Raw genomic sequence first — 22691 nt, 5'->3', positions numbered from 1 at the left:
AAAGAGGAGATCACAGATAATGAACAGGAGAAGAAAGATGAAAAGGGCATTTCTGAAAGAGAGAATCATGAATTAGAAGCTGTAAGTAAGCTGTATTAATACATTTGGTCATTACGTGCATTGTCTGTGGCATGGATGTTGAACCTCTTTCAGCCTAAACACCATTTTGGGGAACCTCTCAGGTGCTGTAGCGGGTGAGCATCATTTAAGGCAGAAGGGGTAAGGTAAAGTTAGAAGAGTCAGGGCCAAAAATACCAGCATATTTGAACTTAAACCTCTTACTGACTGTAACTAAGTCTTATGAAAAGATTTCAGATTTTTGGAAAGGGGAAAATCCTACACAAAAGGCAGAAAACCAAATGTTTGCTGGTTATGGGAAAAGAGTATGCCAGATTTAGACCCAAGAGGGTTACATTTGGGCAGTTCTGCACTTCTGATCTAAGGTTTCACTCATATTCTTGCCTGGTTGTTTGAAATTACAAGGTTTAACAACTAGCACAAGTGAGGAATAGACAAAATATGCATCAGTAAATGTTGGTAATAGAAAAATAAATGTAATTTCACCATAGTTTCTTTCTTCATAATTTTATTTAAAGCTTAAAGGCTGTCCATATCAGAAGAATAAAAATGTTTCTTTATGAACTGTGTAAATTAAAATTCTGTCTTTCAAGCAAGGAACCTGTGAAGGAGTTCCAGTTTTTTCTTCTCTGCTTTTATTGTTCTAGGAAGAAGGTCAGGAGCTTAGTGAGCATGAAGATGATGAAGATGAAGAAGATGAAGATGATGACATGGAAGTTGTTGAAAGCTCAGATGAATCAGATTCTGATTCTGATGAAAAAGGTAACAAGTTTTTAACATTTTCTGTGAACTATCATCTATCTATTATTTATTTATTAAAAGATTTTATATACAGTCCTCTACAAGCATCTTGGGAGGGTTTTACAATAAAGGCAGGACAAAACAAAAGAAGAAAAAGCATAGCATCCAATTCCAATAAATAAAATCTACCTTAAAACCAATTAAATATTAAAGTAATGGGAAAATAAAAAGGTTTTTGCCTGGCACTGCAAAGAATAAAGTGTTGGTGCCAGGTGAACCTCTCTGGGGAACATATTCCATAATTGGGGCACCACCAAAGAAAAGCCCCTTCTCCAGGTAACCAGCCGCCTAATCTCCTTCAAGGCTCCCAGAGAAGGACCTCCACCTCAGATCTTATTGACTGGGTTCATATGATCACTACAGCCCACTATAGTTTCTTTAACTATAATTGTGTCACATGCCAAGTGACTTTTGAATATTCAAGCAGCAACTCTGGCTTATTGTGATGTCCCAACCCAACAAGCACGAGTTGTTGGCTTGCTAACAAAGCATCCGGAACCCATGAACATGTTAGGGTTGTGGATTGTTTGTTAAAGACCAGAAACACACCTTGTTTGGGTCACATGACAAACCACAACTTGCATGTTCAAAATGGCTGCCTACACATGCCACAAGCTACTGTGGCTAGATACCACAGTGGTCTCCTTGATTGTGCAAACCAGCCTATCATCATATTTTTCAAATACTTACATGGGCATCTTTGGGTAGAGATGAGCAGACTTAGGGTTACAGTTAGCAGCTATTTCATGAATGTGATCATGGTGCAACAGGAGTCTTTTAAGTTGCAAACATCCTGTGAGAAGATATATTAAGGAGTCTTTTCATGTAATGTATCTCTTGTTTTGGAAAGCTGTTTGTCCTCAGTGGTTTTCAAGGTGATCCTCAACTCAGTTTTGGCATTCATATTAGGAAAAGGTTAAATAACACTGGTTAGAATGTGCTTTCAGTTTTACAATGGCGTTTTTCTATTTAAAAAGGTTTTATATAGGAATCTGTTTGCTGTATTTGTAGTGGATACACTCCAGGTTCAAAGGTGTTCTGGATCCACTTAAATATGTCCTTTAGTTCAGCTTGCCCTGTAGTGGTATGAAAATGCATTGCCTGTGAAGTTTGCTGATGAGTCAGTTTGTTCTAACACTTTAATAGAATGTGATTGGAGGAAGAACAACCAATAGATGTCACGTATTGGTGAAGATAATATGCCTGGGGCTTTCTCTTCAAATTCTAATAGTTATGCTGATTTTTTGTATTGGGATTATGCAGTTAGCTTTTGAATCTATCTGTAGTATTATAGTTTGCTTAAATGAAAAATTTTGCATGGGGTGCTCTTAGAGTTGTATATACTTTTGAAGCTATAGAAGCTTATTACTGCAATATGTTAAACTCTTTCTGTTGATTTTCTTAACTTGCAGCAAATTATCAGGCAGATTTAGCAAATATCACCTGTGAAATTGCTATAAAACAGAAGCTGATAGATGAACTGGAGAACAGCCAACGAAGACTTCAGACCTTGAAAAGGCAATATGAAGAGAAGCTAATGATGCTGCAGCATAAGATTCGAGATACCCAGCTTGAAAGAGACCAGGTGCTTCAGAACTTGGGTAAGGAGAATGTTCTAGTTTTCTTGTGTTGGACATCCTGTAGAATGGGGGTTGCTCATATTCGTTGTAATGGATAACATGAGAACCTCCTTGTAACCAGTATGAGCCACTCATAGGAAGGATGGTATTCTAGACTCACAGATCTTAACAATTGATTTCTGCCCATCCCATTTTTTGTGCCCTCTCATTTGTGCAAATGAGAGTGCTAGCAAAAACTGAAAGGTGATGTGCAAATAAAATCCTGATGTTAGACATTAGCACTGAGCTTATCTATACATGATCCACAGACTGAAAAAATCATTGCTGTCATTTAGGTTCAGTAGAATCCTGCTCAGAAGAAAAGGCAAAAAAGATTAAAGCAGAGTATGAAAAGAAGCTCCAGTCTATGAATAAAGAACTGCAGAGACTACAGGCTGCTCAGAAAGAGCATGCACGATTACTTAAAAACCAATCTCAGTATGAAAAGCAACTGAAGAAATTGCAGCAGGATGTGGCAGAGATGAAGAAAACAAAGGTTTATTGTTTTGTTATTTCAAGATGCACTGTTCAATGTAACAAATTCTACATGGAAGATGAACTACATCCCCCGTCATTCTGTAAATTTCCATCTGTAAAATGTGCAGTTTACTGGCCAGTAGAATACTATGGGGTTCTGGCAAAGATCTGGGTTCAGGCAAAGTGCTTAACAAAGCATGGATGCAGGGTCCTAGATTTGCTTAGCTGCTCCTCCTGGCAGAAGGTGCCAAAGTGAACAGCCACCTGTTTGCTTTCCCCAGTAAGCCAGAATTCTGAACTGTTGGCTTATCATTAAATGTGAACTGACCTACTGTGAATACAGAGAACTGTTTACTGACTGGAAACTTACTCTGGGAAACAATTGTTTGGAAGAGCGGATTATCCATAAACGTTCACTCATGTGGTGAGAAGACTTCTTTAAAACTGCCTTACTACCATGTATTTCTCATGTGTAAATGTATGGTGTTTTCAGAGCTTATACACAGCTTTTGGATAGTGGTTCACCCACAGCAGAAAGGGACCATTTGACAAACAGCTGTCTGAAATTACTCCTGCTAAGTGTGGGGATCTGAAATTTTGTAAGAACACAGGGCTGCTTCTCAGCTCCAAATTAAGCGATGCTAGGGAAGTGGTTGCTGTGAGGAAGTGATGGTCATCTGCCTTGTAGCAGTGCTGAGGAAGAAAGCTAGTACAGGGTGTGTTTGTGTGAATATTACAGGACATAATTTTTAAAAGGTTGTTGAATAACCTTTATTCAGGTTCGTCTGATGAAGCAAATGAAAGAAGAGCAAGAGAAAGCCAGAATGAATGAATCCAGAAGGAACAGAGAGATTGCACAGCTTAAAAAAGAACAGCGAAAGCGAGAGGTAATTAATAGCTGAGAGCATGGACAGATCATATCTGTTGTATTAGCATAGTCTAAACGTAAGTGTGGGTTAAACTTGAATTGAAATGAAACCAGACTGCGTAAGATAAAAAAGTGACAGAGCAACTTTTAAACTTATTCCTTGGGGAAAGCTGTTAGGAGCTGAGGAGTGTCTTGGTTCAGAATTAATCATCCGTAGGGGATGACAGTGAAGATTTTCTGACTGTTCAAACAAGGTCCAAGTTAGGCAACAAGTATGCAGAAGTATAGGACAGCTAGTCAAAAAGAGCAAATGTCTGTATTTTAAAACACATGCCAGAAACATTTGGCGAAGAACACAATGTATAATGTTTTCATGCTAAGATCAGATTTGCAAAATTCTTAGCATCTTTTTTTGGTTTGATCAGTTGGTAATTATGTGTCTGATGTTACCAAGAGAATTGTAGCTCTTGATTTATTGATGACTCTTCTTTACAGCACCAGCTAAAACTTCTAGAGGCTCAGAAGAGGAATCAGGAAGTTATTCTGCGCCGTAGAACAGAGGAGGTACAAGATTATCTCAGTGTTGCAGTATATTTGTAAATTATTTTATTAAAGCATTCTAAATTGTAAGCAAAATGCATCTGCATTAGACATTGTTATCCCACTACTTTAGGTTACAGCGCTTCGTCGTCAAGCAAGGCCAATGTCTGATAAAGTGGCTGGCAGGGCAAGTCGGAAGCTAAGTCTCCCTGAGCACTCCAGTCAAGAACAAACTTCTAGTGTATCATCAGTAGATAATGAAGGGTCACGAGCAGTATCACAACAGAGGATGAAAATACCTGTAGCAAGGGTCCAAGCATTACCAGCGGCCACAACCAATGGGACCAGGTAATAGGAAGCAAACACTGAGTAATCTGTTGTTATTGTAAATGCAGCCTAGCAGACATTCAGCACAGCATGGTAGGAGAAGCCTCCCCCAGATTCTTAAGAATATCTGAAGCTGCCATAATTCATCTAGCTCAGTACAGTCTATGATGGGGGCGGGGGGGGGGGGGCAGTTTCAGGTCTCCAGATCTTGTTTGACTGCAGCTCCCATCATCTCTTTTCATTGTCTGTGCTAGCCAGGACTGATGGAAATTGCAGTGCAACAACAGTAAAGTGCAAGGCTGAATATTATCTACCTTCAGTCTACTATGACTAGGAGTAGCTCTTAGCTACTAGTAGCAGACCCATTCAAACATGGGTCTTTCCCATTCCTGCCTGGAGATACCTGGAAGTTGAACCTGCAATCCTCTGCGTGCATTGCCCATGTTTTTCCTATTGAACCATAGCCATTCCTTCTGCCACCTTGCTCTTCTGCTGCTTCAAGGGCTTCCTTTTCTCATCTTGCTAGAATGCACAATTCTGATACAACAGTTTTTCAACCACCTTGCTGTTAGCCTTGGGCCTTTCTCTTTGTGAGTGCTATTGAGGAGTGTCCTAATATAGCACTTTGCATAAATATGTGCTTTTGGGAGAAATAGGAATTTGAATATGAGCAGCCCCAAATCTCACTTGACCCTTTGATGAGGTTAAAGGTTAGGGTTAAGGACTGTACTGAAAGAATCAGCAGCCATATAGTTCAGGAAAATGAATCCATGACTTGTATAGTGGAATCCACATTGAATTTTGTCATCTCTTAACAATACCACTATATTTAAATTGCTGATATTTACATTCATTCTAGCTCTCTTCCATAAAAGTTAAAGAAGCAACATCTGTACGATTTGTAGTTGGGTATAAGTAGGAACAGGGAAACTCTGAATGACAGAATTCTTAGTTTTTGAGAATTCTCCAATTCTGTTGTAAATATGTTCGCCAGAGCTCAGATTTGAAGGTATTAATGGAAGCTATGTGGTTGTTAGCATAGCTAAGGATAAATGGTCCAAATTTGGGGTAAGATGTTGTTTAATATATTTTAATCAAACAAAAAGCAAAACAAAACCAAAAACACTAGGGAAATGTTTGCAATAGTACTGAACAGAAATCTGGAAGAAGGTACCAGATTCTCTGAAAATAACTACTACTTCCAACCACTTAATATGTCAGTTATTAAAAGTGTTTGTCTCTTATCAGCAGTGAAAGTAAAAAAAAAAGTTTATACTATGGTATTTGAACAATGTTAACCTATGACTTTCTTACAGGAGTAAGTATCAGAGAAAAGCAATGACTGCAAGGGTTTATACCTCAAAGGGAGCCAGAATGAAGTGGCAGTTACTGGAACGTAGAGTTACAGAGATCATTATGCAGAAAATGACTATATCCAATATGGAGACTGATATGAATAGACTACTTAAGGTGAGGCATTTTTACAGGCGTCTGTTTAAAAATTTGCAAAATTTCAGAGAATGACACTTTTGCATTTTGTGGAGGGTGTGAGCCTTAGGTCTGGACTGTACAGGCACATTTGTTATGGAACTATATGATGTACTGGTTGGCATTTTTGAATGGGTCCTATCTTGAGTACGCTGCTCTAATTTGTTTGGACATGGAGTATCTTTAACTGCCTCTTTCTCCCTCTCTTTCTTTTGGGTATCTAGGAATTTAATTTCGATCTTATTAATTAACTTCTCCCATGGAATTGTGTCCAAGCCATAAGGCTCCTTCATTGGATTATGTGGTTCTGAGGGTGAGACACTGATAATCAAACAGCCTATGACTCTGGGTTAACAATGAGCAACATAAAACTATTTGTACAAGAAGCGTATTGGTTTCAAGATGTTCAATAACTCATTTCCTTAGTAAATAAAACTGTGTAAACTAATAACTTTTGATGGAGGTAATCTCACTGTTTCCCTTCACAAACACTCCTCACACACTTATCTTCTTTTCTCTCTTGAATATACTTTGACCAGTTATTTTATCTATCTCAGTTTAATTTTTCCCTTCTGCACTCAGGTTCCTGTCAGCTTCTGTATCTCACACCCTTCTAATAATGGACAACATTGGGTTTTGACTCTCTCTAGTTACTAATACAGCCTCCAAGTTTTCTACTCCCTTCCCTTTTGGGTCTGAAATGCCTTTAGCGGCACTCCCTGAGGTTCTGATGAGAAGGCTGCCTCCTCAGATTCTGCAGACTGTGACCAAGCACAACAGAGTAGCAGTATATATTTCTGTCTTCTTGCACCCTTCCAAGCTCTGCCTGCACGCTCTCAGCCCCCAACCAATCCCCTCACTCACTCACCCTCCTTCCCCTCTTGTTCTTCTGAAACTTAACCGCATTTAAAGAAACCTTGTCTCATTATACTTTAAATCATCACAGGTCCTAACAAAAACAACATGATAGAAAGAACTTTGGTATTAATTCCATTTGCACATTTTCCAGTGGGATCAGTTTATACATTCAGTTCCTGGTCATAACATGTACAGTAATTAAGGGAGGGTTCTCATGGCTCCTAGACAAAGCCTGAGATTTCTAGACAGTTTCACATTCCCAGCTGCAAGGTTGGAGGACAATGCTTCCTCAGACCTGGACAGTGCTTCTTACCTCAGCACTCCAACCTGCTTCCCCTTGCATCTCCCATGCAAAGAGTCATGCTGGCTGCCTCTGCAAGGTCAGGTGCACAACCTTGGAGAGAGATAAATAGGGGAAGTTCACTGAGTGGGAAGGAAAGGAGACTGGAGAGGCCCTATTACAAGCCCTTTCTGCTTTCCTTTGGAGCACTGTCGCTTGACTAGCCAGTGAAAAACGAGTTGAGTGAAAATGCAGGTGGGTGATGGGTGGGAGGGGAGGACAAGGAGGCAAAGATTATCTCTGTTCCTCCTGTCTATCATGACCATGCACCTCTGAGTTCAGGGGCTACAATCAGTATAATAGAACTGGGCCTACATAATGTGCATGTATGCATGAAACAGCCTGTAATGCTACACAGACTAGCCATTAAATGTCAGAGGTGCTATACAATTTTATCTTCTCCCACAAACATTGTGACAGCTGTACTTCCTAACTTGTGTTTTACATACATTTTTAATTACAGCAACGTGAAGAACTTACCAAAAGGAAAGAGAAGCTTTCCAAAAGGAGGGAGAGAATGATCAAAGAAAGTGGACCAGATGCAGATAAAAGCATCCACAATATTAATGAAGAGATGGAGTCATTGAGTGCAAATATAGACTACATTAATGACAGTATTTCTGACTGCCAGGCAAATATCATGCAGATGGAAGAAGCAAAGGTATGTCTTCCTCTGAGAATTTGCAACAGTATTATGTTTAAGTCGAAAACTTAAATATTTTAAAGGGTGTTCTGTTTACCTTTTTCCTTTTCTGGTAATGCCAGACATAATAGGATTCAATTTTAATATGAAAGGTTTCTAATTCAGAACAATTCAAATAGCTCACCTGAAGCCCATGTTTCTGCGTAACAACTGCTGCTGTCTTGTTTATGCAGGAGGAAGGAGAGACTTTAGATGTCACTGCAGTGATCAATGCCTGTACACTAACAGAAGCTCGATATTTACTTGACCATTTCCTTACAATGGGCATTAATAAGGTAACACATAGAGAAACCTATGGAGTCTTCTGCTGGATTACTGCTGCATGTTTACAGACTAATGACTGGATGGTGTGCTTAATTTTCTCAAATGTGTAAGATCATATACTGTACTGGTATACAGTTCTACCCAGCATATATCCACCCACAGAAATATGTTTTGTACTCTGCACATTGGGTTGAAGAAGGAAACAAGTAAATGCCAACTAGTTCTGTCATAGGTGACCTAATCACAGGGGAGCAGTTCTTTGTAAAGATTTTCAGTGGTATTGAGGCCAGTTCAGATTGGCAAGAGGAGGAGGAGCAGCAGCAGCAGCAGCAGCTCACTACTGTGCTTATTCTTGGAAAATCCCAGTGTAACTGGAGCGGCCATGCTTTTCCTCTCTGGAGAAACAGCAGGGTCTTCTGAAACAGTGAGCTTGTGTTGGAAGGACCAGCAGAACTGCCAATGCATACAAAAACCCAGCTTGTGGAAAGAAACCACTTGTTCATTCTTGCATGGGGGCTTTTTGGTGGAATGGAGAGAAGTTTTCTCTTAACTTCTCTCTGGGTTTTTGCAGAAGTAACAGCAGCTGTGGAGCACTGTTGCTGCCTTCTGCAAAATCCCCAAACAAGCAAGAGAACTGACCAAAGGCAGGAGTCAGTGGTGAATAGCCAGAAAAAAAATGTGTAATCAACAAACTAATGCAAAGTTCTTTCAAATAAAGGAGAATAAAAGAATATATAATATGTTAGGCCAGTTCTTCTCCTAATGTGGTTTTAATTTGCATGCATTCTCCTAAAATATTTTTATTTCATTTTATTTCATGTTGTCCATAAAGGTTTCATGTCAACAGGAGAACCTTTTCCTACTAGGACATTGAATTCTGCACATTAAGACTTTATTCCACATTTGCATAGCTTTTTTCCTTGTGTGTTTGAGAAATTACACAAGTAAGACATTAACTTTTCATGAACATTGCACGAGTATAGGTGATTTTTCCTCACTGTTGACTGAAAATTTTTCTAATTTTTGAAACCCTGTTTGATTTTTGCAAAGTATGTTGTCAGGTTAGTTAGGCATTCTGAGACAAATGCAGAATGTTATAATTTTTGTCACACTTAATGTTATAAATTTCATATATAGCAAAATGTTCATGGGCTTTTAGGATGGCAGCCATAAAAATTAAAAAAGAGTTTGTAGAGTCTGTCTTTATTCATTTATGGCTGTGCATTAATACATTTATTTTAAGGAGATGATAAAAACCTTTCTACATTTTCAATAGGGTCTCCAAGCAGCTCAAAAGGAGGCTCAGATTAAAGTTCTTGAAGGACGCCTTAAACAAACAGAAATTACTAGCGCTACCCAAAACCAGCTGCTATTTCATATGCTGAAAGAGAAGGCAGAATTAAATCCTGAACTTGATGCTCTTTTGGGCCATGCTTTGCAAGGTAATTTCAGCCTTTTACAAAATGGAATTAGACTGCATGCTAGGGTGCTAACGATGCACGTTATAGTAAGTGTGTCTCAAAGTGTGTTATGAATAGATGCTGTATTTATATTATCTCATAAGACCTTACTCAAGGTGTGTGCATGCAAAGAGTTGTTTTTAGAAATACCATATTCCATATCAGTGAAATCTAGGAAACTACACAGTTAATCACTGCTAGAGCTTGAATCCAGATAACTTACCCACAAAATCAGGCATTTAACAAATCGGACCAATAGCATTCTCAGTACCTCAATTCTCAGTTGAGAATGATAGGTGTACTCCTGTTGTGTGTATGCTGTGGCATCTATTCTTCTAGTTCTGGTAGCGATAATCTGTTCCTAATGTAGCATAGGGCTCTTTATTTCCCATTCTGCAAATGGATTGGTTTTGATTGGAGTGTTGCTTTTGTTTCCTCCTTGCTGTTGTTTTACACAGACCTAGATAGCATACCGTTGGGTAAGTATTTGTAGCTTCTGTGTACTGCACAGCTGCATGAAATACTAATGATATATGTATACACTAACTGGCGCATCATAGAATGTGAGCGTGTATAAAGTCTGCATGTACCATTTGGGAACCATACGCATTCTTATATGCTTACAGGGTCCGTTTTCTTTAGGGATGTCACTTCTTGCAGATGCGTTGGTTAACAGCTGAAACAGACATGGGTGCAGCCAGTGTGAAAATCCTTGAAGGTTCCTCAGTGTGCACTGGGGTGCTATAGCTGATCTTCTGTTGCAGATCCATTTGCACTTTCACTCTTACTGTAGCTGTAACACAAATAACAATTTTCCAGGCAAAATGCAACTCCTTTTCTAAAATTCATTTTAGCAGCACAAATAACAAGCTTCTTTTTTCAGATAAGTGCTTTATAGAAATTTCATTTGTAATGCAAATTGATTGATGGTACATTTAGTTGTTAAGTGGACATTGCATAGACAAGCTACAACTATCATTCAGTGGTTAGTCTCTGTTAAATATGGCAGATAAAAGTTTTGTGTTGACTTGTGACTATTTAGTGTGTGTGTTGTTAAAGCAACTTACATAACAAATATAAGCGAACCAGAAAGATTTCAGTCCATTTCATTAAATGTTTTTAAAATGGGGTTTCCTGGAATTGCATACCGTGCAGTCCGGTTTCTTCTGGCTCAGGCCTTCTATGGTGAACCTCATTTTGTACTTGCGTACCAGTTGCATGGAGGAGTCTGTCTGCATCCTAGAAAGGATGGGCTCATGCGAGGGCATATAATGTTACTGCCACACTACTTTAATATCTGGATGGGTCAGTCTCCTTTCCATGCACACTCACTGGAAGTTAGTCTTAATGTGCTCTTAAGCTTACATCAATCTTGGCTCGAATATTTGTATCCATGAAGAAATTTAGAGTAGTTACTGGGTGCAGACACCGCTTTCCATAGCTCAGTATGATGCCCTCCAAGTGGGGTAGACCTCTTTTCTCATCAGCCCAGCTAGCATGACTAATGGCCAGGAATGCTGGGAACTGTGGTCCAAAACATCTGGAGGGTATCAATATTTTTTTCAATCTTTTATTGTTTTCTTGAAAGAAAGAAAGTAGAGAAAGGAATAAAATGTAAAAGAAAAATAAGAATGCCAAGGGATCATACCCAAATATACATTCATAACCTGCAAATTCCCAAAAGACACCCTCCCCAAATTTCTATCTTTCTGTCATTAATACTTCGTTGAAGTTCACAGAAAAAATGATTATGAGAGCATCACATTTTGGAAGGCTGCCCTAGCGTCTCTTGTTTCCACACATCAGGGAGAACTGAACTGCCCGCAGGGAATTCTGCATTTATGTGACATGGGGGCTCTGCCATGTTCATTCATTCCTTTGTCCTTCCAAGTCAAAAGGGAGGCAGTGCATGAGCATGTGCATGACCCTCTTCTGTCTCTCCTTGCAGGGGATTGCAGGGTACAATCCTGCAACTATGTAATGAGCAAACAGCTCTACTGTCTTCTAGGAGACTAAGGAACCTGTGATGAGGGTTGTGGCTCAGGGCTATGCAGAAAGTCCCAGGTTTTACAGGTAGTGCTGGAAAAACATCTGCCTGCAGCCCAGGAAAGATACTGACTGAACATGTTGACAAAATGGGCTAGAGGGAGCTATGGCCTGATTCAGCATAAGGAAGCATTCTGTGTGTCAAAGAGGAGGAGTATAGTAGTAAGTGATGCCTCATGGTATAAGGAAGAGTCCTGTGAGGGAGGAGATGGAATACAGGGACCACAGAAGGGGAGGAAGGCAACTTAGATGCCTGGGAACACAGCAATTCTTAAACCTCCCCAATTTCTATTTTTAATTAAATGCTATTAAATCATATGCAACATGTGTATACATTAAGTGAAGGCCACCATGATTGGCTCATAAGATAGCTAGTGAGGCAAAAGGAAAACACAATGCCCTATTCCTCCCTACCTCTCATTCCAAAGCAATGTGAATTCGTGGATAAAAGTGCTGTCTTTTGCTATGCATCTTCAGTAGTCGCATGACATACATGCCTACTATATCAGCTCGGACAAGCACAAGCACATGAAACTAGAGCCATTCGCTTTTTCATTTCTTCGTTGCAATGCTTTGCTTGTTGTTTGTCAGTCAATCATCTTCATAGGTAGCCCTGTGCATCCTTGTGTTGTACTGGGGATGTAACCAAGACTGTATTCCTCTGTGTTAAACTTTTGTCCTCTCAGCCAAATTACTGAGCAAGTATGCAGCCGCGTTCAAGCAGTTTAGTTCCCAGCATTCCTGACCCTTGGTGATGGTAGCTGTGGCTTACTGGAACTATTGTACCTTGTTTGGTACTACATGAATATGTTTGGAGAATGCAACCTTCTAGAAGGCAGGTTATGATAAACCCCAAGGGGATTGGAATGGTTGGAGACTAACTCTACTACAAAGGTTAGCAGAGTTTCCTTAATAGCCCAGTTCTATCTCTAGTATGATGCAATAAACATGGCTTTTAAAAATGTGGACTCTAGCTGTGGGGATAGGCATTGTTTGGGTTCTGCCCATATGTCTTGGCTGGGCATTGGTCCAAGCTACTAATTGTTTATTATTATTATTATTATTATTATTATTATTATTATTATTTTCTTAATGATGCCTTTTGCCACAGTGATAACACTGAAAGTAACTGTGTACTCATTTCATCTGGTTTACCAATTGACTCCCTAGGAGCACCACTGTAAGGTATCCAGAGTTCCCCAGGGATGTCACAATAACCATTTTTGTCTCCTTTCTTTTGTTCTTTTGTGTATGTGTTTCTGAATTAAACTTTGTACTTCCAGTGATGGGTGGTACATTTTATTTGGCATTTTTGTGCATGCAGACATATTTATGAAGTGCTGTGGCAGTGACTGACAAGCATGCTAGTGTTTTTCTTGTGTAAGCTGATGCTCAGGTTCCATGTCATCTGCGTAGTTTAACATTCTTCCTGTTTCTTCTTTAGATGCTGTAGCAACTTAGGAGTCCATTGTGTAAATGTAGCTTAGTGAAACCATCTTGCTTTATAAGGCCAAAGTAGCTGTTTTAGTATAAAATGGGCAAAGTAATAATCACCTGTTGAATTTAAATTGCCAGCTAATTGAATGCTTTCACTGAATATTCTGAATAATAATCATAATAATATAAACTGTGGGGATGTTCTAGGTCTATGCAAGGCATTTTATTTCTGTTCACACTGCCTTTTTGGGATGTATTTCGAATTTCTTCTCTGCATGGGCAGTAAGTACAATAAAAGTTATTCTTCCTGAGGCAGAAAATTTGGAGAAAGAATAAATAGCTTAGCATATGGATTAACCATCTGGAATACAGTGGAAAACTAGGTCACTTGAAGATAATTGGATTCTGTTCTAAATAAAAATGAATGAATATGTGAGTTTTCAAATGGTGAGACAATAAAGATTATTGTTTACTTGGATAGTATGAGGAGCCTTTGCAATAGATGTCTGTCATGCATAAAACTGGCTAACAAAATAATGACTTTGGGAATTTTCCAGAAAATACAGAAGACAGTACTGATGAAGATGCTCCTTTGAACAGTCCTGGGGCTGAAGGGAGGTGAGAAATCAATGTAAACTTTATACTGAAGCTACTTCTAAAATGGCTGCTTCCAGTATTTTATAAAAATGAGTGTAACTTCTTACTGCATCTTCCTTAATAATTCTAAGAAAACTAAGAATGAACAAAAAGATTAAACTGCTATAAAGAAGGAACTAGCAAAGATAAGCCCAATGGATTTTCCATTTCACTAGTAAGAACAGTGTGTGGCTTCAGGCATGACCTGTTTGTTCATATGTCTGTAAACCAGAAGGCCTGGCTTTTTCTGCCTTCCCAGATAACTGAATGAAGATGAACATGAAGCCTGTCTCTCCAATTCAGTTGCAGCTTCTTCAGAGTTCCCAGAGCCCACTGAACCCTTTTTCTGCCTTGCCTCCTTTAAGGAAATGACCTTCAGTAGACAAACCCCAAATCTGGGACCTTTTCAGGCAGGGAGACTGTGGCATCACAGGAAATCTTGCATGTGTACACTTCTGGATCATGTAATTTCATTCTTATATTGTGCTTCTATACCACCCCATAGTCAAAGCTGTCTGGGAGTTTCTCAATGGTTAAAACTTTAAAATACATGATAAAAGTCATATACATACAAAATATACTTCACAGAGAGACATGTACACATATATCCCAAAACATTAAACAGTCAACAAGAAAAACGTTTGGCAGGAAAATAAATCAAAACTGACCAGCGCCATCATGATGTGCTGTCAAATACCTGAGAGAAGAAACTGTTTCTGGTACAGAAAGATAATAATGTTGGTGCCACGTGGGCCCTGTCGGGGGGGGGGGGGGTAACCGCCAAGAAGGCTTTCTCCCTTGCTACTGCTTTCTCAACCTGGCCTTAGATGGTAACACAGTGCACAGGTTGATTCATGCCTGGAAATGTGGTCCAGCAGGTATTGATTGATTGTCAGCCCAGAAATAATATTTTGATCTCACCCAAACATGCAGCTTTCTTCCATCAAAGCATGTCCACACATATGTGAACCTGACATTAGATGTAAAACTCTGTGGTGGTAGCTGCTGTTAGGACTACTTGCATAAAAGAGAATTACCTTGTTTTTCTGACAGCTTCCCTCTAAATTGCCAATTTTGTTTTCAGTTCTTTGTCTTCTGACCTCATGAAGCTTTGTGGTGAAGTCAAGCCAAAAAGTAAGGTAAGCTGAATTAATATGGATACTAATACAGTAATTTTTGCATAGTTACGGCATCTTCAATTGCATTTTTTCAGAAGAAGCATAATTTAAATGTATCATGCTGCATTTCTCAGATAAAGCGATATATCATCATTTGTGTACAAATTTCCTAGCTCTTCACGTACCCAGAACTGTCCTTTTCTCATAGGTTATTGACATTGTTGTAGCTCTTAGGAAGACTACATTTCCCAGGGGCTATTGAGGGTATGATACTAGAGTGGATCTGGGGGAAAGTGTCTTCTTGCAACATGCTTCCAGGGGGCTGCCATTGCTGGAAAGTGTGTATGGCGAGGGGACAGACTGCTGTGTGGCCACAATGACAGCTCAGTAAGTAATAAGTAGGAGGAGAGAGAAGTAATGAGGTTATACTTCTATACTTATGTTGAGGTCCTGGTGCAGAAAGTAACTTTAGAAATAGGTGTGGTTTGCTGATAGTTACCTGAAGCTGAAGTGAGGCAGAAGGGGGCTGCTAGAATTTGCACTCTTGAGGGCTGTGGCTAGATTTTCAGGGAACCCATGGTTCTAAGATGGTTATTCCTGATTAACAAACTATGGTTTGTTAGCATAACTGGGTTCACACAGCACAACAACCAATAGTTCAGTGACAGTCCTCACTCAGCCTTTAGTATGGCTTGAATGTTGTGTAATCCCAGCCTATGTCTGCATGATCTTAGGTCCTGGTCCCTAAGTTCTGCCTGAATCTGGCTTCAGAATAAAGTTTAAAGACATCAGTATTGAACCTATATTTGCAAAGATGTGCATATATATTATTTGGCTGAATAATACATACAACTGCCCAAAAGAAAAATAGAACATAGAAACATAGCGAGTCAGAAGGGGTCTCCCAGGCCATCTAGTCTGACCCCCGGCTCCAGCTGGCTCCACTCACAACATGCCCACCATGTGCATGTCCAGCCTGTGGAAGCCCATTCCACACCCTCGGGGTCCTAACTTAGGAAGTGCTTCCTGGCATTTAAATGGAACCTTGGTTCCCTGAGCTTTGCTCCGTTGGAGTGCATCTTGTCTTCCTCTGCAGGGGAGAACAGGTCTCTACCCATCTCTGTGTGACGTCCCCTCAAATACCTGTATGTCGCCAACATATCCCCTCTGGGTTTCTCCAGGCTGAAGAGAGCCAGTTCCCTCAGTCTTGCCTCATAAAGCATCCCCTGCAAACCGACCACCAACCTTGTGGCCCTATGCTGCACTTACTCTAACCTGGCTATATCCTTTCTGTAATGAGGGGCCCAAAACTGAGCACAATACTCCAGTTGCGGGCGCACCAGAGTCGTGTAGAGTGGTAGTAATACCTCTCTCGATCTAGAAGCCACACTTCTGGCTATGCAACCAAGGGTGGCGTTCGCCCTCTTGACCACCGCATCACACTGCTGACTCATGTTTAGCCTGCAGTCAACCAGCACCCCGAGTCCCTTTCACAAGTGCTGCTCTCCAGCCACTTGTCACCTAACCTGTACTTATGACACCTATTCCTATGCCCCAAGTGCAAGACCTTGCACTTATCCACATTGAACGCCATCCTGTTGTCTCCTGCCCACTTCCATAGTCTGTCCAGATCCTTTTGGATCTGGAGTACCTGTTCCTCAGTTGTGGCCACTGCTCCAGTTTTAGTGTCGTCTGCGAATTTGATCAGCAAAAGAAGCTTGTGAAGCTCGAGAAATCTGTCATTCATTAGATGTTTGTCATTCAATAGTGTGTGGTAGTTTATATCTGCCTTTCAGCTTGTAAGTGGCTTTTGCATCCACCCTAGGCCTCTCTATCACACTCATTTAAATTTTTGAGCACTTTAGTTTGTATTGTGTAGCTTGATGTTTTCCGAAGAAAATTAGATTAGCCATGCACTAAAAACAATCAGATTTTTAAAATCCTACTTAAAAATGTTATTAACACTTTGTTTCAAATGAAATAATCATTTGCACTTTGTGAACTCTTTACTCCAGTCTTCTGTAATAATTCTGTGTATTCTGCTCTGTTATATACTAAGAAAATCTGCATTCTGATACCTTCTGCACAAATTGTGTTCTATTTATTCTGACAGTCTTATTTCAGGATCAAATACAAGTTCATCTTCTGTTCCAGAGTAGATGTCTGGCTTTCCTAAACACACTGAATATTAGGATCTGTTAAATATATAAAACTAGTTATCTTTGTCTCTTGTAGAATGAAACATTTTGTTTTAAAGTAGGTACTGGTCACTCTTCTTTTTTATTTTTCTCAAATAGAGCAGATGAGAGACAACTATGGTTTCAGTGCATTTTCTGTCCAAGTTAAAAAGGAATGCTGGATATTCCCACTCCCTGCTTTAAATATATACAAATAGCTTTGCATTGTGCACAGGAATTTTATTTTCCTTTTTCCCATTTATTTCAGGCACGTCGTAGGACCACAACCCAGATGGAATTGCTTTATGCTGATAGCAGTGACTTAACCTCAGATCTCAGTACAGGAGACACAGCTTTGGCTGCCCCTCTTGCATCTGTTGCAGAAGCTCAGGAAGAAGGAATGAACACTGACTTGAAAGAGTCTCCGGCTAGGGACAGGGAGGTCATTCCCTTACAGTCAAGCTTGCCATCTAAGACTGGCAGCATGTAAGTTCTGCACAATGTACTAACTCCCTTATGGCTTCCAAACTGCATGTTGCTAATTTCTTGCAGATCACAGTAGATGTCAGGCTAGTTAGGGGTAATTATTCCTTCATATCCCTCCATCTTCTACTGCACAGTCATCACAGAACAGGCTAAATTTTTAGTACTCTTAACTTTTTTGTCAGTAGTAGATTTAGTTCTACAGTAGATTTTTGGGAGGGATGCCAGCTGATGTACTGTATGCCCAATTCTGTGGAGGAAGAAACCCAGGAAGGACAAGTGATATGTAAATGCAACCTAAAATTGGGGCATTGATGTGATGTTCACATAATGTAAAATCTAATCATAATTAACTGTAGTGTTAAGGGAGGCAGGCAGTTTGGGGGAAGTCTGGACATTTTGGCTTATAATTTGCATCCGCCTAAGGCAGCATAGCCCTTGGTGAGGGATCATGGCAGCTGTTGGCAGAAGTGGAGTCCACAAGTTGTATGGAGTGGGTCCATTGACACGATAATTTGTGAAACATCTTTAAAGCATTTTTGATATCCTGTTGACTCTACAAATGTCTTGTTCCATTTTAGGGGCTGCATAGGATGACTGAGCAAAAAGATGAGAGGGAAGGCAAACAAAGTGTTTACCCTGTGAGCCATATGGCTCACTTTCCAAACATGGGACATATATTTATGCCGATAGTATTAATCAGTGAAGGTCATGATATCAGTTATACCACAGATCTTATTCCTATGTCATCTACTAAACCTATTGTAAATTGCCATTGATATCCATATATGGGAAGAATATACATATATTTGGGAACTGTATCTATATTTGTTGTTTTTCTTTAAATCACATATATGTATATGCACTAATAAAAATGTGCATGCGCATGTGATTTCCTGAATTAAACTACTGACCGAAATAAAATTATTTTTACATAGCAGCTGAACAAATACTAATATTTGCACATTTTATGCATGTTGCTCATGACAGTACAAATAAGCAGTGAAATACCCACTCTTTGTTAATAGTCTTGGCTTCAGTGCTTTTGTAAGCACTCTTTGAAAAAAATGTTTTGATAGTGTAAATAGTCATTAGCATAGTCTGAGAGCCCTGCTTATATGTACTGCAGTGTTCTTCAAGATATAAGCAAAAAAATGGGGCTGCTTGGCATGAAATCCAGGATTCAAGTATGTTTTTTCTTTGTAGCATTTGTTCATAGCAAATAATTGTAAATCAAGAAAAGCAGTTAAATACATTTTGCAAGTGAAAGTCCAGGTTCACAGGCTTGTTGAGTTTCAGTGCAAGTTTTCTTTTTATCTCATCACCACTGGGCATTAGGAGGCCTTTCTTCCATGCAGATTGTAGGGGGGTCTTAGGCATGCTGGTATATTTCTTCCTTAGTTGCCCATTTCTAATAACAATGCCAGCTTACCTTACAAGTACAGAAATCTTCCTGATCTTGTCTCGTAGCTCCAACATCTACCAGGAGCTGTCAGAATATCAGGGAAGTTTTCAGATCCTCAAGCCCAGCTCATGAGACAATTCCTGCTAGACTTTGAAATTGGCAGTGAGCCCCTGATCCTCCTTCAAACTTCTGGCTCCTGCTACTCCAGTCTAATAGCTACTGGAAGCTGTCAGAGTGAAATTAAATACCAGAAATAGAATGTATGGAAGTGTTAACTCTCAGTATTCTGTGTTGTGGGATCTCCCCACCCTTTTTTTGGAGAGGAAGAAAGAAACCTCTTTTCATGGAGAAGGTATACCCAGACTAGGATAATCTCCCTGCGCTTGCTTCTGAGGAAGGCCTTATATGAATTAACTAGACCTAAAATGCCCTTCATGAGAAAGCCTCTTCCAGTTCAGAAGACAGGTATAACATTTGAAAAGCAGCATCAGTGGGAAAACATTTAGCCAACATCATGGGTGTTTCTACTTGTATGATGGTGGAAATCATAATGCTTGAAGGCAAGATGCCATAAGGCTTGATAATAAGATGTAAATCTATTAACATGGTGGCTAAATTCAGACACTATTTGGCATTAGGAGAATGAGCAGGCACCATCCGTGGGGGCACAAGCTCTCTTCTGCCCTTTCTCTTCTATGAATGAGAAGAAGCTTCTGCTTGTGGTCTGTAGCAAACCACAGTTTCCAGTTTAGTGTCAATATGGGAAACCATAGTTTCTGTGAATCATAGCCTGTTTGTAGACTAGATATCAAACTGGGCCACAGTTCAAACAGAGAGAGGAAACTTCTTATTTACTACCCTTGCCCCAAAAGAAAGAGGGAAAGCAGGTAAGGAGTACTGAGTCCATGTCTCTTTCCTATTAAAATGTGAACCTCCCTGAGAGCTTCAGCTGTGGGTAGTATAGAAATGTAATGTCATCATAGTAGCTGTTGGCACAGGATATCACTCAGAGAAGTTTGCAAGCCAGGGAGGCTTTCTGGATGGAAGAAGCCACAGGTCAGACATCTATCTAGTGCAGTTTTGTCATCCTGGCACTTTTTGGCTGTGTTGGACTTCAACTACCATAATTCCTACCATGGTACTTGACACCCGGCTGGGGAAGTTTGCTCTACATGGTGTCTCCCCACATGCCTTGGACTACAGTGAAAGGGCACTCTGGTTCATGTGCCTGCAGCATTACAAACAAACTATGAGGAATTTCTGTAAAGCTTTGTCTGTGATTAAAACTGATGACGCATGGGAGGGCAGTTGAAAATCCAAAGGATTTTTTTTTTTTTTATGAGAACAGTGAAAGAAGATCATGAAAAGTACAGAAACACTAGAAACCAGGATAAAGCTCTTGCATACTCTGTGAACTTTTTTGCTGAGTGTATTGTAAATACTGAACAAGTTCTCAAGACAAAGATGTTTGCCTATTCCTCTTAGAAACACACTATAGAATGCATGTAAAGAGTGATTAGTGACCAGGATGCTCATTTAGAGGCTTGTCCATTCAGATGGTTCACCATGAATCACTGAAAGTTTGACAGACCTGTAAATGGGATTGATTTGCTCTAATAGGATCTGGGGGTTCAAGTATTACTTCATTGAAAATGGGATTATTTTGCAGAAGTCCAATCTTTTGTTCCAGCTACTTATGATGTAAGAAAACGAGTAGAAATTCTACAGACTGGATCTATCAAAGAGCCAGTTTGGTATAGGAGAGCCAGTATGATGTCAAAGTTAGAATGTTCAACTGGGACTTAAGAGTTCCATGTTCTAATCCCCACTTAACCATGAAGTGGAAAAAGGTGGAACAGAAATATAATATATACGTGCATTAATAAATTAGTCTGTGGAATCTATGAGACAAATTACACATGACATTTATTTTATTTATTTAAAATATATATATCCTGTCTTTTCCCAGAACAGGTCTCAATATGGCTTTACAAACAGCAACAGCACAAATTAAATACAATATAAAACATATAGTAAAATCCCCATTTTAAAACAGCAGCAAACCTTAATATATTGGGTAAATAACAAGGTTTTGGCCTAGTGCCAAAAGGAATAAATTGTTGTTAGACATACCTTTCTGGAAATCAAGTTCCAGAGCTGGGGTGCTACCTCAGAAAAGCCCTTCTCCAAGTAGCCTCTCTTCTCATCTCCCTCAGAGAGTACTTACGAAGAAGGATCTAAGTAGAAGATGTATACAGGTAGGTGTATACATTGCAATTCCCTATGTCAATTTCTTTTTGTAAAAGCAGACTTGAGTGATACTGATTGAGCTTTTGGGGTCAGAGCAGTAGGGGATCAATTTCCCTTGAGCTACAGCCCTGTCAATATCACTATTGCCACCTCAGAGCCTCAGAGAATTGGAGCGATGGCAAAGGAAAGAGGGTTGGACACCTTCCCCCATGTGACCTCTCACTGCAACCCTGATCTCAACTGGGGAGGCATGACTGCTATTATAAAAAGAAAACAAATGTAGGCCAAAACTGAACATCGCCCAGAATTTGGCCCTATTATATCCCTATTTCTTTTTTGTTCCACCCCTTTTTACGCCTGATTAGAAAGTGGGGTTTACTTGTTTCCTGATAGATACCTTGTAGAACTTGCTAGATGAACCCCCAGCAACCTCCCATGATAGTAAAAAGAGAAATGAATGAAAAAGATGCTTTTGTAGAATGTGGAACAGGATAATTGTATGGAAATTTTAAAAATACAGGGATGAGGTCACATGGACAGAGAGATGCAAGGTTAATCTTAGAGGTAAGTCTCTGCATCCCAGGAGACACCTACTTCTTTCAGTGACTTGGTTCACGCTACTTGCTAGGCCACCTGCTTCCTGGAGGGTGGTTCCTAAGCCATACCAGGGTGGCATATAAATCATCCCAAGTACACATGTGTTGTTCCAGGATTTAGAAGATCTCTGTGGCTTAGTGTATCAGCCAAATCCAGACAACACAGTCAGTTCCTGGTTTGCGTATGTTCTCTTCCTGAAAAAATGGAAATTTGTCTTTAAGTCAAATTTGTGTGCATGTCGGTCACAAATAGTCGGCCCTCCACATTGAGTTATGGGCACAGGATCCCCATGAAAGTGGAAAAACCATGAATATCTCTACCCGCTCTCCCCCTGCCCAAACTCACCAGTGTCATCTGGGAGTTCCTTCTCCATATTGGAAGGGCAGGAAGGCATGCTTTGGAGGCCTCACTCTACCCTTTCACTTCTCCCCCTCTCTATGGTGACAATTTTCGGCAGTATTTAAAAATAATTAATAGGCTTTATGGCAGTTTGTTCGTAAGTACAGTACAGGTTGTTTGTAACGTGGAGACTACCTGTACACTAAGACACATGAAGCTAAAAGATAGAAGACTCTCATGGCAAGAATTGGAAAGAAGTGTCATACATAGAGGAAGCTACCACAGTCTTCTTAGTGAGCTGCTTGCCAGCCAGGCAGGAATGCTTTTCTTTTTTCCTGCCTTCTCCACTGCTCAGCTGCAGGGCTGTTCAACTGAGTGGG

General features: G+C 39.9%; 1 protein-coding gene across 1 annotated transcript in view; it reads left to right on the top strand.

Moving 5' to 3' along the window:
• The window catches only part of KIF21A (kinesin family member 21A), a 96385-nt gene that overhangs the window by 54724 nt on the left and 18970 nt on the right, over nucleotides 1–22691 (top strand). Inside the window, exons 13-26 of the mRNA XM_044423261.1 lie at nucleotides 5–81; nucleotides 726–840; nucleotides 2292–2480; nucleotides 2795–2994; nucleotides 3755–3862; nucleotides 4339–4407; nucleotides 4517–4731; nucleotides 6027–6180; nucleotides 7860–8057; nucleotides 8273–8374; nucleotides 9640–9805; nucleotides 13864–13924; nucleotides 15027–15081; nucleotides 17506–17723. Of these exons, the coding sequence (XP_044279196.1) occupies nucleotides 5–81; nucleotides 726–840; nucleotides 2292–2480; nucleotides 2795–2994; nucleotides 3755–3862; nucleotides 4339–4407; nucleotides 4517–4731; nucleotides 6027–6180; nucleotides 7860–8057; nucleotides 8273–8374; nucleotides 9640–9805; nucleotides 13864–13924; nucleotides 15027–15081; nucleotides 17506–17723 (1927 nt within the window). The remainder of the gene's footprint in view (nucleotides 1–4; nucleotides 82–725; nucleotides 841–2291; nucleotides 2481–2794; nucleotides 2995–3754; nucleotides 3863–4338; nucleotides 4408–4516; nucleotides 4732–6026; nucleotides 6181–7859; nucleotides 8058–8272; nucleotides 8375–9639; nucleotides 9806–13863; nucleotides 13925–15026; nucleotides 15082–17505; nucleotides 17724–22691) is intronic.

This window comes from Varanus komodoensis, unplaced genomic scaffold (assembly GCF_004798865.1).
Source record: "Varanus komodoensis strain SLA01 unplaced genomic scaffold, ASM479886v1 scaffold13_3, whole genome shotgun sequence".
Lineage (NCBI taxonomy): Eukaryota > Metazoa > Chordata > Lepidosauria > Squamata > Varanidae > Varanus > Varanus komodoensis.
This window is presented reverse-complemented; position numbering and strand designations above follow the sequence as displayed.